At 40.0% G+C, this 15,301-nt stretch overlaps 1 protein-coding gene across 6 annotated transcripts in view; it reads left to right on the top strand.

Annotated features, from left to right (window-relative positions):
* The first annotated feature begins 13,080 nt into the window (after positions 1-13,080).
* Positions 13,081-15,301, top strand: part of DACH2 (dachshund family transcription factor 2) — a 282,827-nt gene continuing 280,606 nt past the window's right edge. For 4 of the 6 annotated variants that reach the window (XM_061359675.1, XM_061359678.1, XM_061359674.1 and 1 more), the window contains exon 1: positions 13,081-13,766. In XM_061359675.1, the coding sequence (XP_061215659.1) occupies positions 13,288-13,766 (479 nt within the window). In that variant the 5' untranslated portion in view covers positions 13,081-13,287. The remainder of the gene's footprint in view (positions 13,767-15,301) is intronic. The other 2 variants (XM_061359677.1, XM_061359679.1) reach the window with 1 other exon arrangement.

Genomic DNA, 15,301 nt, shown 5'->3' on the forward strand with positions numbered 1-15,301 from the left:
CAAAAAAAACCAACCAACCAACCACAGAGAGGAAGGCTGGACTTCCTTATTTGAGGAGAATGACAAGTGCAAGATTCTAAAGTAATTTTTTTAAACAGTAGTGTTCTCCAGTCTTTGAAATCATAAATGGCATATGGCTGAAAAGAGAGGATAAACCAAGTTCTGAAACTGATAAAGCTCTGTTAGGAAACTCACCATAAATATTATAATCTAATTAAAAAGGTTTAAAGTAGTCCATAAAGCTAAGTGAATTGATGTGTCTCATATGCAGTATTTCTACCTAGACTTCACCAGAGAAACCATAAACAAAAGACTATAAAAGCCTCAGATGGAATGAGTTCTTGCAAGTTCAGATTCTTGTGAAGACACACTTCTCACCAAGGACTCAAACATGAAACTGTATCCAAGAGACATCTAAAAGCTAGGAGTAAATAACAGCAAGAGACTGATTTTCAGGTAAAGGAACCTATCAGTGATAACAGTAGGTTAAAAAAACTAGAGTATAACAACTGCATTTGAAATTATGTAAGCAGATGAATAAAAATAATACAACAAACGTTATTGTCACTTTGAGAAACTCTGTGTTTGAGGCTGAATATGCCTCAGTTCCAGTGCACTGGGTCTGTCAGTGCTCCACTTAGAGCTCTGCGTTAAGAGTAGAGATTTAGTTCAGGTTTTACAGCTGCAGTGGTGAAAAGTTATTGTTATCTGAGGGTGCATGCAGTCAGTGGAGGAGCTGCCAGACATCTTGCTCTATTTCCCTCTGAAAAGGCATATATGAAAATATCTGTCATTTGTAGGAGGGTGATTCTGGGAGAAGCTTTAGTTGTTAAAGGGCTGTGTCTAAAAGGCAACTATCAGCTTCTACAGCCATCAGTCTTGTTCATAAGAAACAGGAATATATGTGATCACATTTAAGTAAATTTACTAAAGCCGTATACAGCACAAGCCTCCTGATTAAGCATTCCCCTCACAACATTACAGTTAAAGCAGGTTTTGTATTTAAAATATTCTGGTTAGGATTTTGAAGCCAGAGAGTAGCAACAGTGGTCCACTGAAATTTGAAATGAGATTAAGCTCAGCTTGCCTCACAGAAATGAGAACAGGTTTAGGTTTTCTTTCACAAGTTGTAAACTAGTGCCAGGCTATATGTAGTGATGCTTTTGAGAATTCAGAAAGGACACTTATGATTTAACATCTATTTTTCATTAATCTAATGCTGTTTAAATGCTAGCTTTTCTTTTACAGAAAATAAGGCATCCACAATGTCCTTACTAAACTTTCATTAAACTGTATATGTCTAGGAAAAGAATGTTCCTACTGTAAACATTATGTGGGTCGGCTATATGAAAGTATTAATGCTTTTTATAAGATTTTTGCATTTTAATCTGTTTTCAGGGGACAATGCAATTTAGCATTCTAGCATATCTGAAACCTGAATTTCAGCACCACTGCTTTGATAATAGGGTGTTCTCCAGTTTATGCATTCTTAGATTGATAATGTATAAAATGAAAACAAGAGGAGGTCACACCTGTTTGTAGTCTGAGTCAAAACTTAGGTTTCAATGTATCAAATCATAATGCAGTGTACTAATCAGAGAAGGGGTTTTGGTTCAGTCTTAGCGTCATCTTTTTTTAGGGTAAGATCTAGCCTTGGTGGCTGTCAGTCTTAGCAGACATTTACATCATAGATCCACGCAATACACACAGTACAGTTCTTTGATAAGGTAATTTCTCCAGTAGCAGAATTGCTCATTGTTCCCCAACATGCAGCTATTCCTAGAATTATAACCATGTCCCCCAGAGCAATTCTGCATCATGGACTCTCTAAGGGGAAGAAGACTCTGAGCCATTATATTTCTGCTGTGTGCCTAAAAAAATGACTCAGAAATGCTAAACCAGAACTAATGGAAACCCAATGTTCACTCCCTTTTTTTTCTGTCTAACTTCTGCATGGCACTACCTCCTCTGTTTGAGTAAGTAAATAAAAAGAATAGGCCATAGCTCCTCACATTCTGAAGGTACTATATGAACATTAATCCTATATAGCTTGCATAGAGACCCTTGCATCAACCCTTCAGTTAAGCCAGAAGAGACAGAATTTTTTCCCCACTTCAGAAGAATGCTAAGCCGTTGTAAATGTTGAGGCAGATTATTAGGAAGATTTGCAAGAATAACTACTTAAAATGGTCACATTCATTTTAAAGAAAAGAAATATAATTGGTATTTGCATAGAAGAAAATGGATGAATTTAAATTTTAGTTGATTATAATTATTGTCATCATAATCATCATCATTATCTTTGTATGTCTAAATGACTGATTCAAAGAAGAATTTTAACACATTTCACATGTCAGTGCAATTCTTTTCTGTTTTGTGCTTTAGTGCTTGGGGATTTTCATTTGCTTTTTTCTGTCTGAACTTTTCATGGAAGCTATTGTAATCTTTTTAAAAGGTGGAAAAATGTTTCAAAGGAAGTAAAATCTGGAAGTATTACATATATTTTTTTCAATAAATTTTAATCAAATTGCACAGAAAAACTGATACACAGATACTGTGAGATGGCACTTCAAAATGCTCTTAAGAAGGAGCTTAAGAAGGAGATTCTCAATACAAGGCTGTACCTGAGTCTGGACCATTTGACCAGATACGGGATGCTAGACAGTGATAGTTGCATACAGATTAGTAGGTGAACTATCCGAAGTGGTGGTGCATTCAGATGAAGATATCATTCAAAAAGTCTGTTAATAAATTGGAACTGCACATAGACATTGTGCTCCTAAAGACTTTCAAAGTTACTAATAATTTTGTATATTTCAATACGGTGTATATTGATACAGCTGGTATTTCCTTATGTATTCCATGTTATCGTTGCTACAGTAAAAAGCATGAATCTGATTGTGTGAATTTATCAGTATTGATAATCATAAAGAGTTCAAATACACAATATCTTTTGGTGAAAGGAGTTCTTTTTTCACTGAGTTTATATCATGTCCGAACAGAGATAAGCAATCAAGACTACAAAGTCTTTATACTGTGGAAAGCAAAATAAACAGAAGTTTTGTAATTCCTGTTTCCTTGATAACTTTGAAATGTCTCTGAAAAGCATGAGATGACAGAGGGATCATCACAGCCTGTGTAGTAGCTACAGTTCTTGACACTTGGTGCCTTTTAAAAACAGGACTTGGTTTTCCCATGGCTTAATCTTTAGTGTTGATTAAGTTAATTTGATTCCATTAACTCTGTAAACTTCTAATGGAAACAACTGTTAACATGTAGAGCTTAGCAAAAAGTAGCTAAGCTAAATGTGATTTTCCATTGTCTTATATCACTTTAGTTGTTAGCCCTGTGTAAACATGTAAGCCAGAAAACTAGCATTTTACTTTGTGCTGTCCAGTAAAAGACACGAAGTGCAGAATGGCAGATACATCTTTATTATCAGGAATTTAATCCTCTGTTACACAATTGTCTATGTACTGTGCACATCTTTCTTGGGTCTTCTTAAAAGGCTGTCAGTAAACAATGAAATTGGACACAATATCAGATAATCCTAAAGAGCACATTAATGTCAAGAGAGCACTGTTATGTGAAAGAAGCAGCATTTCAGTCAGCAAAACCAAGCTCCAAAACAATGCTTTTCAGTCTTCTATTAAATAATGGCCAGTATGGGTAGCCTCTTGCATAAGGACTAGTATGCCAAGCATTAAAGTCTTGTTTCTGACCAGGTTACTGTGACTTGTTAAAACAACTGTTCGCTGCAGTCTGATGGCAGTTTCCTGATAGTCTGTTTTCAGATGGTTTCCTGCATGACAATTCCCAAAATAGGAGGACAGAAGATATATGCTAGCGGAAGCCTTATTTGTTTTTGTTAAATTATGGTGTCTTCTTTCTTATTTCCTTGGGATGAATAGAAGCACATTCATGCCACTACACAGAAGGACACTAGCAACTTGTAAAAAACATGCTTTTAGCTGTAAATAATCATAGAATAGGTGCCACTGCCCAAGATACAGACTGAATAAGACATACATAACCTGTTGTAAGGATTTCCTTGAACTGGCTGCTGTTAGAAAAACTGACAACTGATGAGTTGCAGCACAGATCCAAGTTTTGAGAGCCTTCTGTTTCCTCACTATGTCCAGGAATTTGTATTTTTAACATATACTTTGTATGTAAAGGATTGCACTGCAAGATACTGGATTCAAGTAAGTTTCTCTTACTGGAAATTATCCAGCAAACCCAGAATTCCTGGCTAACTTCATGCACTGAAATGACAATATAGAATCATAGAATCATAGAATAGTTAGGGTTGGAAAGGACCTTAAGATCATCCAGTTCCAACCCCCCTGCGTTGGGCAGGAACACCTCACACTAAACCATATCACCCAAGGCCTCGTCCAACCTGGCCTTGAACACTGCCAGGGATGGAGCATTCACATCCTCCCTGGGCAACCTATTCCAGTGCCTCACCACCCTAACAGGAAAGAATTTCCTCCTTATATCCAATCTAAACTTCCCCTGTTTAGGTTTTAACCCATTATCCTTTGTCCTATCACTACAGTCCCTAATGAAGTGTCCCTCCCCAGCATCCCTATAGGCCCCTTAAAATAGCGAAGACTATTGGTGTCTGAAGCTCATTGCTCTATCACTTCTAAGCAAAAGGCTTTTTTGTTTCTCAACAGTGTTCTTTCATTCTGTTGCTTATGTCCTTACTTGGAAATGAAACAATATCTAGAATATGAAAGAACTCACAGTCCATAAATATTTTTTTTATTTGAAACTATGTCCTACATTTACATTTGAGGAAAAAACTAAATTCCAAGGTCTATATTAAACTATGCTCTATTCTAAATTCACAGACTTTGTGGACAAAATACAGAAGGTCATGACATTGTGTATTTATAATAATGATGGGTATAATCTAATTAAATGGTAAAACATTTCTCTAGAAATATATCTGAAGAAATTTATTTGTTTCATGGTCTTCCTCAGTGCAAAATACTCTATAGTTCATGGCATCATAACACTAATGAAAAATACCAGTAGTTGTCTCATAGGGTACTGAAAGGTTTCAGCATTCTAAAGCTGGGTAAAGTTTTAAAAACTCAAAACTACAGGAGGGTTATGCATAAAATAATAATGATCACAGGTGTTTCAACCTGTACTTTTAACTATGGCCTGATCATCCTTATGCCTCCACAAGTCACAGGTAATTCCATCTGAAAGTCAATGAAGTTAAAGTATAGAAAGCCAATATTACTTAAGGTCACATATGTCTTTGTAGGTTAACAATGTATATTGCTACCTACAACATCAGCCTTGATGCTGAAAAAATAAAAAGAGGAAAAAAAGCAGAGAAAGTCAGTAATGTCTCCTGAAGATTAAGAAAGATACTGTAGGTTTTCATGGTACTGTTTTTTATTTTCCCTAAACCCACAGAACATACTGAGAAATATTTTGAGACGCAGAAGATTAGTCAGGTTAAACCGAAAACCTACTCTTAAGTATTTTATTCTGATCCCACCATGTATACCTTTGACTAAGATTCAGAGACTCAATTCTGCAATGGATTCAGTCTCTCTGGATCATGCTTCTTGAACAATGGTGAAATAGCAGGACAAGTCCCTCATGAGGTCTTTCCCTGTACTTCCTATAAAGAACTGTAGAATATACTGTAGCTATGTTCATAATAGTTACTTTTATTCAAAAAAACATTCAGAATTGTAAAAATTACGACCAAGACCTAGGAAACAGTGGCAAAAGGCTTCAGGATGAGGCTTACTCCTTTAGGAGCTGAAAAATAGATGAGAAATCTGAGGGAAAGGCTGCAGGTCTGAGGGAAAGTCTATGTGAAATAACGAGTCAGCAGTTGCACAGATTACTGGCCTAAACTTCCCTATGCACCCTAGACTGCATTCCCTATATGTGCTAGACTGTCTTCTTAATTTGCTATGTATGTCCTAGACCTTTCATTTAGGATTTTTGTACTTCTAAGGCAGTGGGAGGCACAACATGCTGGACCTTATCAACTGCAAACAGCATTCCATATGAAAGTATTCAGAAATCTTTTATTTATATTCTAAATGAAATATCTCTAACCTTCTAAGGCTTGTGGTTTAGGGGTCAAAGTGTCAAGGTGGCATGTAAAACCTCAACCAGTTTGGACCAGTTCCATTGATTTTTACTCAAAACTCCAGATTGATTTCAGTAAGAAATGGAAGCAGAGATTGATATTACAGAATGGCTTTCAGCAGAAATCTGGTATTTTAAAAGACAGTATCATAAAATTGATGTACAGTGCAGAATACCCATTGATGCCAATTTCTGTCAATAAGATTTCTATAATTTGAAGAGAATAAAACATTGAAGTGTCTATTAGTATCTGAGGCAAAAATACCATTCACTTCCATGGAAACAGAAGCAGGCCCAAATTCTGACTACTAAAATATTATCTGTGTCATGAAGTATTTAATTATTTATTATTTCATTACCAGTTTAGCTACAAAAATATCAAAATACCTATGCAATTTTAGAATATGGTTATTTCTTAATATTTGCTCTCACACTTATAAAAGATAGGTACTCCTGAATTATCCCCCTATGTGTGAAAAGCTGTAACAAGATCAATGAGACCTGAACACAAGGAGGCATCTTAGGATAACAGCTGCGGATGCATGTATTCTCTGCTAAAAAACAAAAAAATAAATACACACTGCTCACCCTCATTTTTCTCCCTGCCCCATATAAAATCCTGCCATTACCATTTTTAATTGTTAATTGCATGAAAAGGAAACAAATAAGAACAGGTAACAGTCCATGTATCAGCATGGGCAAAGGACAACAAATGGTCGCGCTGAGAGGCAAGGTAAAGTGAATGCTTTGCATTCAGTTTTGAGATTTGTTTTTGATGAGACTTAATGGTTGGACTACACTTACAACCATATGCCGTGTACTTAATGGGTGTATGGAAAACTGCAACTATGGATCTTTACAGTCTAAAATACACATTGGCTTTAAAGATGAGCTCAAGATAATTACTTTCACAGTATTAATAATTCTGCCAATTGGATTTCCACAAAACAGATTCAATAACATACTAAAAATACTTATTCAATAAATCAATTACACTTCTACTGAGTCTGGATAGCTATAAATTGTTTTCCCATTGATAAAATTCTGTTTATGAAAACTTATTTTCATGGAAACGACTCTTAAGATTTTATTGGAAAATGCTTTTCAGTTAAACAGAAGAATGAGAATTACTGAAAGGTCCACACAAGCCTTATACATTTAAATAAACCATAGAAGATTACTTTTTTATTGCTGCTTGAAGTAGAATGTAATGTCCACATTTAAAAATACAAAAACAATGTAAAGAAAAATTAAATACCTTCTTATCCCACTAGATGGTGGTGCCCTCAGATCACAGCTGAGATGCTCACAGTACAAGAAAACTTTTGCCTTCTTTAGCTGACCTGCAAATACAGAGTGAGAGATGAGGCTTATCTTGATCTTCTGGGAGTATTAACAAGCAGGTATAAAGACTTACTGAATGTATTTGAGTACACAGTATTGTGTTCATAGAAGTTTGCTATAAAGTGCATTTTAACTTCAGTACATATCTAATGGAATTATTTTTTTTTCCTGAAGAAGAAAAGGTACCAATACTGAACCTTAATTGATTGTACCTCATATAATATAGCCTTGTTAAAGTAAGGTCCTGGCTTTGCAACTCTGTTGCACTCTATCCTCAATCAAATTAAAAAAACAGATTGAAGTAGCTAATAATTAGGAACAACTCCATCTTAGAATCATAGTTTTGTTTTTATATTTCACTGGAACAACCTTAAAACTACTGGTCACATTTTTATATCACAAACATACTCCTTTCTTTAAGAAGGAAGGTAATTACACATCATCTAGACAAAAAGTGACAGTGTCTAAGCTTTAAAGGGCACATTACTTAAAACAATTAAGTGAAATTTTAATTAATAGGAAAAGTAGATGGGACCTTGTCTGAGACAGTATTCTTTTGTGATTTAGTTTTCTCGGGTTCCATAGTAAATGGTCAGGAGAGCTTGTCACAAAGGCAGTGTCTGTTGAGGACTGTCCCAAGCACAGGATCAGCATCACACTCAAAAATTGCACAGGGAGGAATCCTACAGATGCAGACTCACAGAGAACTGGAACATGATGTTAGAAGATCCAGAGTAATAAATGTATAGCTACTGCCAGTAAGTTGGGCAGCTGTCAGTCGTACCCAGACAGGTGATCCAAAGCGAGTCTGGAGTTTCCTGAATACAAGGCAAGCCATGTGGACAAATTGCTGTACACACATAGTTGCTCCAGAGACCACTCTCTCAAATTTGTGCAAAGATAGTGAGTGGTTGAAGGCAAGTTCTGAGACTTGCACTGAAAAGATTTTTTTTTTTTATTTTGCTTAAAATGATGATGTACATTGATAGTATGAAAAAATTACGATTAAAATTCACAGAACTGTTATGATTGTAAGGGACCTTCAGTACATCTAGTTCCGACCATGGGCATGGATGCCTCACACTAGATCATGTCACCCAAGGCTCCATCTAAAGCTGTTTTATGGATGATGAACTCTCTGGTAAGTTAAGCCCTAACATTAGATTTTCTAGTTGTTCTTTTTAAAGATGGTGTAATGGTACAGAAAAATGAAGAATGTACATAAGCGTCTTGGAAAAGACAACATTAATAAAGACCCCCTGACCTTTACAGCAGTCCATAATTGTTGCTCAGTGTATTTTACTTCACATCACCCTGCTCCCAGGTGATCACCCATTCTCTAATACCTAGTCATTTAAAAAATAATCCTCTTTCTGGCACAGTCTAACTTAAGTTTACTTGCTGTGTGTTCCCTTCTGTATGTTTTACTCTTCCTATTCTACTCTTGCCCCTGTCAATTCCTTTTTACGTTCAGAGGACCGAGGCAGAAAAATCAATATAGAAATGGATGTGGAAGCTCAGTTCTTCTGTAGACTGTTAATTATTTTGCATATTAGAATTTTCCCTGTATTAGGAAGAGAAGATCCACTCTTACTTTCTCTAGAAAGGTGGGTAGGATTTTCTGAAAGCCTGAAGCAGCAAAATTCACTCTAGTCATTGCTACTTACTGCCATCAGGGGTTGAAATGCAGCGTTTGCCAAGACTGCAAGTTCCTTTATTTGATCTCTTTGACTGTACCAGTATAACTGCCAATCACAGGAAATATCTCTAATAACTCTTCCTTTTACTTAATAAGGAATACCACATCTTTAAAACATTAGAAACAGATGTCACTGCATTACTTCACTGCTGATGTATGTAATAGAAATGACACACTAATTAATTTAATGCAGTATAAATGTACTGATTATTTATCATGGCTGACAATAAAATTATGAAAACATTCAATTACAATCAGTGGTAATTCATTATTTATTGATTCTGCATTATGCACACATTAATACAATACATTTAATTACATAAGAGAAGGGATCATTTTTCTATTGATACTTAGACATTTAGATTCATTGGTTTTATATAAAATCCTTGATGTTGAGGTGGGAAGTTTTAATCCATAATTAAAAAAAAAAATCTACTGAAATGTCAGAAATAAATTGAATACAAGTGTCAAGTACTAGTGCGTCTAGAAAGATGTGGGCACTAAGAATGACATACTAATTTCAGCCTCTTCTTTTTCTCACGTCAGTGGCCTACATTTGTTAATATAATCATGCTTACTCTTTCCCAAGGAAACCAAGGAATTAAACACTAACCTAGCAAAATATTAATAATGTTTTTTCTTCCTTTTTAAGCCTTTCTTCAGAATTAGCAATATCGGTGGTTTGTAAGCTCATGATACAAACTTAGAGATCACCACGGTAAGTTAAGAGCTTTAGACTGGGCCCTGAGTAATTTTTTTTAAGGACTAGAAGAATATCAGTGTCACTAGGGCTCAAGTCAGACTGGAATTCAGAAAAAAGGTGTTTCATTTCATTATGATGAGGGTGCGTTGCAAATACATCTTTCAGTTCCTTTTTTTATTCTTCATTTTGGGCCCACAGTTCCCTCTGACCCTCGTAAATCAAAGTTCACATTTAGCCCTCCCATTTATTTTAGTGAAGATCCAAGTTCTTCACTAAAACCTGGCATTTTCTCCTTCTACAGTCTACTCACATTGGACATACTTGTATCAAGTCTATAGAAAAATTTCTTTATACTAAAAAAATAAATAAATCCTCAGGACTCTTTACATGGTAATATCTATGGGATTCTTTTTTTCTATTGTCCTGCCTCATATTTGGCTACAGTAGACCAGGATAAAACACAAACGTCCTTATTGAGCTTTCCTGGGTTTTTGAAACAAAATTATTATTATTTTTAATTAATTCCCTACTGTGTCACTTAAAAAGCTGTCATTATTTTTCATCATTGTTACCTCCTAGTCAATTGTGTCACCCATCATTTTCTCTGTAGGATCCTCGTAAGCCAGTAGCCACATTTACGCCAGCTGGCAAAAAGTGATTTCCAGAATGCTGTTTACTGGCCCTGTCTGAAATGACTTGGGCTTTCCTCTCTCCTCCCATGTCTCAGAAAAGAGCTCTTCTGCATTTCTCTCCAATAGGGCATATGTAATGATGATAACAACAAAAACAAACAAATACAACAAAACCTTTGCTTGACATTTTGCCATACAAACACAGGCAATTTTTGAATAGGATTAATACACAATACACCAGAATTTCTATAAATGAATGTGTGAAGAAAACAAAGTATTTTGCATACCAGTCAAAAAGAACAAAAATATTGAAACTTTAAATAAATAAAATAATTATTTCAGCTATAGGGAGGCTTACTGGTTTCTACACATTCAAGTTGCTTACTGCTGGACTCTGTTCAAATAAACCATCTGGATACTTTACAACTGACAAGATACTACTGTGTGATTGTTAGGCCTTAGTAACTTTGCCTTTAATAAAATCACAGAGAAATAATAATATCCATTGATATAGTTGATTTTTATATGCTTAGTTTAACTGAACAGCTGCCTGGTATTAATTCTCAAACCTTGTGCATTTTCTGAGTTTGAGAGCAGTTCTTCTCTCCATGGATAGTCACCTCTCAAGGGTACTGTTTTTACTACAGCCTTTATGATTTTATATTGCTTCATGCCACTCCAACTTGCTGGGTGTTGATGCGCAAGGCTTCCTCTGGCCTTGCAAAAATTCAGTCTTATTTAGAAATATGTTTAGCTTATGGAAGACATTAAAGTCAAAAAGGAGAAAGAATTCTCATGGTGCAATTTGATTGTCACATTAATCTCAAAGCAAAAAATCTCTTTAAAAGGGCAGTGTTTGGATCTGATATAAATCTCCTAATAGCAATTACATCCAGAAGATTAAACCCCAGAAGTTTCTATTTGAAGTCAGTTATTTGTTACTTCTATCATTTCCAGTATATAAAGATCTTAGATGAGTTCAGGACTTGATTGTACTAAACACTTTGCTGATGTAAAAAGCCCTACGCCACAGAACTTCTGACCCTAGAATGATGCATCAAGTAGTTTATGAAATATGAGCATTCTTATTGAAAGGTATTCACTTAAGCCTAGTTTATGTGAAAATTCTGCACTGGTTTTAGGCACCTAGGCTAGGGACATAAAACAAGTGGCTAGTCATCTTGGAATGCACATATAATTGATGGATTGGTGCCTGCAGAGTGTAATTTAGTTAATGTAATTCAACAAATATAGCATTTCACTTCCCCTCATATAAAATGGGATTATTCATAATGCAAAAATACTAAACTTTGCAGATAGGGTGCCTAAATAAGCAAGCTTAACAAAAGGAAGAAGCTGGCATACAAAGCAGTGTGATCATGGCAATAGCTGAAATGCTCTGTTGGCATACTTGTTTGGTATCCACTTGAAGAGTTTTGTTCATACTTTTGTGTTTGCTTTGTTTACTGAACACTTTAGGAGGAAGTTAAAAAAAGAGGGGAGTGAAGAAGTTAGAGGACTAGGAAATAAGGAAAGATGAGACTGAAAAAATGGAAAGAAAAAATGATGTTAATACAAAGGAAAAGAAGGAGGAGGCTGGGAAAAGAGATGTGAGTACACTAGGAGAAGGTAAGCATATCACCACTCTAGCCAGGTGTATATCTATCAGATTCAACTCCTTCATATGAAATTTATATGACTATCTTTCGAGTCCAATTGTTCAGGGAGAAGGGATGCAGTTCTTTTGTCAACTGACCTGCTTCAGGTGAAGGAAGCACAGGATCTGTCTGGTTCCCAGGACTGCTGGGTTTTACTTGTGTGCAGCTGAATGAGGTACCATATGGCGCTTCTGGAGGCTGCCTTACAGTCAAGCATGAGGAGAGGACTGATGCCATTGTATCTAAAACACAATTGATACCACACTTGAATCTGGAAATTACATGCAATTACACGCAAGACCTCCCGAGAACAGACTTTGCCTCCTGTGACCTATCACCAACTTCCACATCTCTCACAGTCTCCCTCGCCCTGCCTGCGCAGCACATACTGAATGGCGGGCTTAGTTTGTTTTAGACCTGATGTGCTGCCAGGCCTCCACCGTCTCTTCACGCAAGCCAATAATAACGGGCTCCTGGTCCACAGTAAAGATGTGGAAAGTCGGGTGCATTTTACTTAACGGAGACTCGCGCTGTTAAACCTCTCATCACACCGCCCCTCTCTCCCGGTATCTTTCGGCTGTGTCAGAGCACAGGTGTTTTAACCCTCAGGAACGTACCAGAGCGCAGTGACCGCTGAAACTATTCTGGAAAGAGGGCCGGCACCCGGACCTGCAGCGGAACAGCCACAGCCTTGCCCTCCCCTCCCTCAGAGCGCCGGGGCTGAGCCGCGGGATCCCCTCACGGCCCTAAAAGAGCTCCCCGAAACTTTCCCAGCCCGCGGCTCCCGGGAGAGGTTTCGCGCCCCGGCCGCGCTCCCTCACACGCACCACAGCCCGGCCCGCCGGCCCGCCCGCCTCCCGCCCCCCGGCCCAGGTGCTGCGGCTGGCGCTGCCCCGCCCCGCCCCGCCGCCCGCAGCCACTCGCCGGGGCCGCGCTGGAGGCGGGCGGGGCGCATTGGCTGGAGGGCGCTGTCACTCTTCCCCCCCGGCGGCACTGGGGAGGGGTCTGGGCGCGCGGCTGGCGGCGGCCGCTGCGTGTGGGAGGGCGGGCGTGCGGCTCTGTTTTTAGTAGTAGAGCAAAGCGCGGGGCTGAGGCGAGCGGCGGGGAGCCGGGCTGGCCATGGCTGTCTCCGCGCCGCCCGTCATCGCCGCAACTTCCAGCGGCGGCGCGGGGGGCTCGGCAGGCTTGTTCCGGGCGGACCCGCTGTACTCCAGCCCCGCGGAGTCTCCGCGCCTCACCAACAGCCTCGTCAACAGTTTCCTCTCCGCGGGCAGCGGCGGGGCCGGCGCGGGCGGCGGCGGAGGCAACGAGTGTAAGATGGTCGACCTGCACGGGGTGAAGGTGGCCTCGTTCCTCGTGGAGGGGCAGGAGCTGATCTGCTTGCCGCAGGTCTTTGATCTCTTCCTCAAGCACCTGGTGGGAGGGCTGCACACGGTCTACACCAAGCTGAAGCGGCTGGATATATCGCCCGTGGTGTGCACGGTTGAGCAGGTCCGCATCCTGAGGGGGCTGGGGGCCATCCAGCCCGGCGTCAACCGATGCAAGCTCATCACCAGGAAGGACTTCGAAACTTTGTACAATGACTGCACCAATGCGAGGTGAGCAGCCGAACTTCGCGTTTCCTCCGGGGCGAGGGTGATGGGTCCCGTGTCTCCGCTCCCCGGGGCTCCTGCGGCGGGAGGTGGGGGAGTCCCTTCAGATCGCTGCGCGCCGCAGCCCCGGGCGGGCCGGGGCGCGGGGCCGGGGTCGGCAGTGCCGGCGGGGGGGGTGAGCCCCGCGGCGGTACCGACGTGAACTGCGGGATTCCCCCATCTCCCGGGACCGCTGGGCAGCGGATCTGTTCTGCGCGCCCGTCTGCAAACTTTTCCCTTAGCAGCTGGAGCAGAGTTCCCGTTTACGCTGCGCAGAAATAACACAAAAGTTTTATCCGTATTTTTTTTCCGCTGGAACTCTCGGTTCCCCTCAGGATCCCTTGTTCCCAGGAGGCTGGGCGACGGCTGCGGTTGGCGACTCCCGGCCGGTGCCCGTGGGGGAGGCGGGCGGCGGCTGCGGGCAAACTGTTGCCCATTACCGAGCCGGAATAATGGTGCGTCCCGCAGTTGGGAGTACTGGTGCGGGCGCAGCCCCTGCCCTGGCGAGCCCCGAGCGGGTGGTATTCCTGGGAGATCCCTGCTGGGTCGTTCGTACTTGGGGTTACAGTCCTTATAGCTGCTGCCTTTAGAAATGATAATGATCTAATAAACACAAAACCCCTTTCGGAGCTCAATAGAAACACCAAGTGCAGTGGGGTCGGATGCGAGGCAGGGGGTGTGGAGATGACATGACTAGTTCAGCAGTTCGTGCGGTACCTCCTTAGAAACGTTCACATTTCCGTGTGCTCCTGCTTTCAGCCTGGCAGGAAACTTTTCTTCACGGAGGTTGTTTCGCAGAGCTTTGAGCGCGGTGTCTGACGTGCAGCATGCGGATATTTGTTAACTTTGGTTTTCGTGTCACTACTTCTGGCTGCTCAGCACCGAACGTGTTGTGTTGGGTGGGGTATTTTTAATAACACCTTCAGCAAGCGCTGGTTTGGGGTCTGATCCTGTTCTTGCCACCTGGAGCTGAGGCAGGAGCAGACCGGGCGTCCTTCGTGAACAGCAGTATTTGTTTTGTTTCGAATCATTTTATGTTACAGGTGACACTTGAGGCAAGCTTGTACTCAATTCCTAGGCGTGTTTATTTGAAGTACCTGTTTTTTCTCGTGCTCGTGTTGTGTTTCTGTGACACCTTCTCCTGCTGCCTGTTTGTTTCAGTGTCGTGCACCTCTGTGACATCATAACCACTGCCATGTTAGAATGATGGTGTTAAAAGTAAGGTCTGAGGCTAATGTACTTAAATAAAATTAATGTAGGATTACTAAGGGACACACTTAGCATGTAAATGCTTCTCTGAAATATTCCTGAAACTCGACTAGCATAAAAGTTGACCATTGAAGAAGTCTTTTTAGTTTCCGTGACCATGCCAAAGTTTTTCTTCGCAGAAATAGGAGATTTGATGATACAGGCTTTAGATGCGGTCTGATTTCTTCTCTCTTTCACGCAATGATTTAAAATCCAGAAATGCTGGATATTAAATATTCAAAACTTGTATTTTG

The sequence above is a fragment of the Neopsephotus bourkii genome, unplaced genomic scaffold (genome assembly GCF_033783945.1).
Source record: "Neopsephotus bourkii isolate Nb327-2 ecotype Australia unplaced genomic scaffold, CSIRO-AGI_Nbou_v1 NB_991, whole genome shotgun sequence".
Taxonomy (NCBI): Eukaryota; Metazoa; Chordata; class Aves; order Psittaciformes; family Psittacidae; genus Neopsephotus; species Neopsephotus bourkii.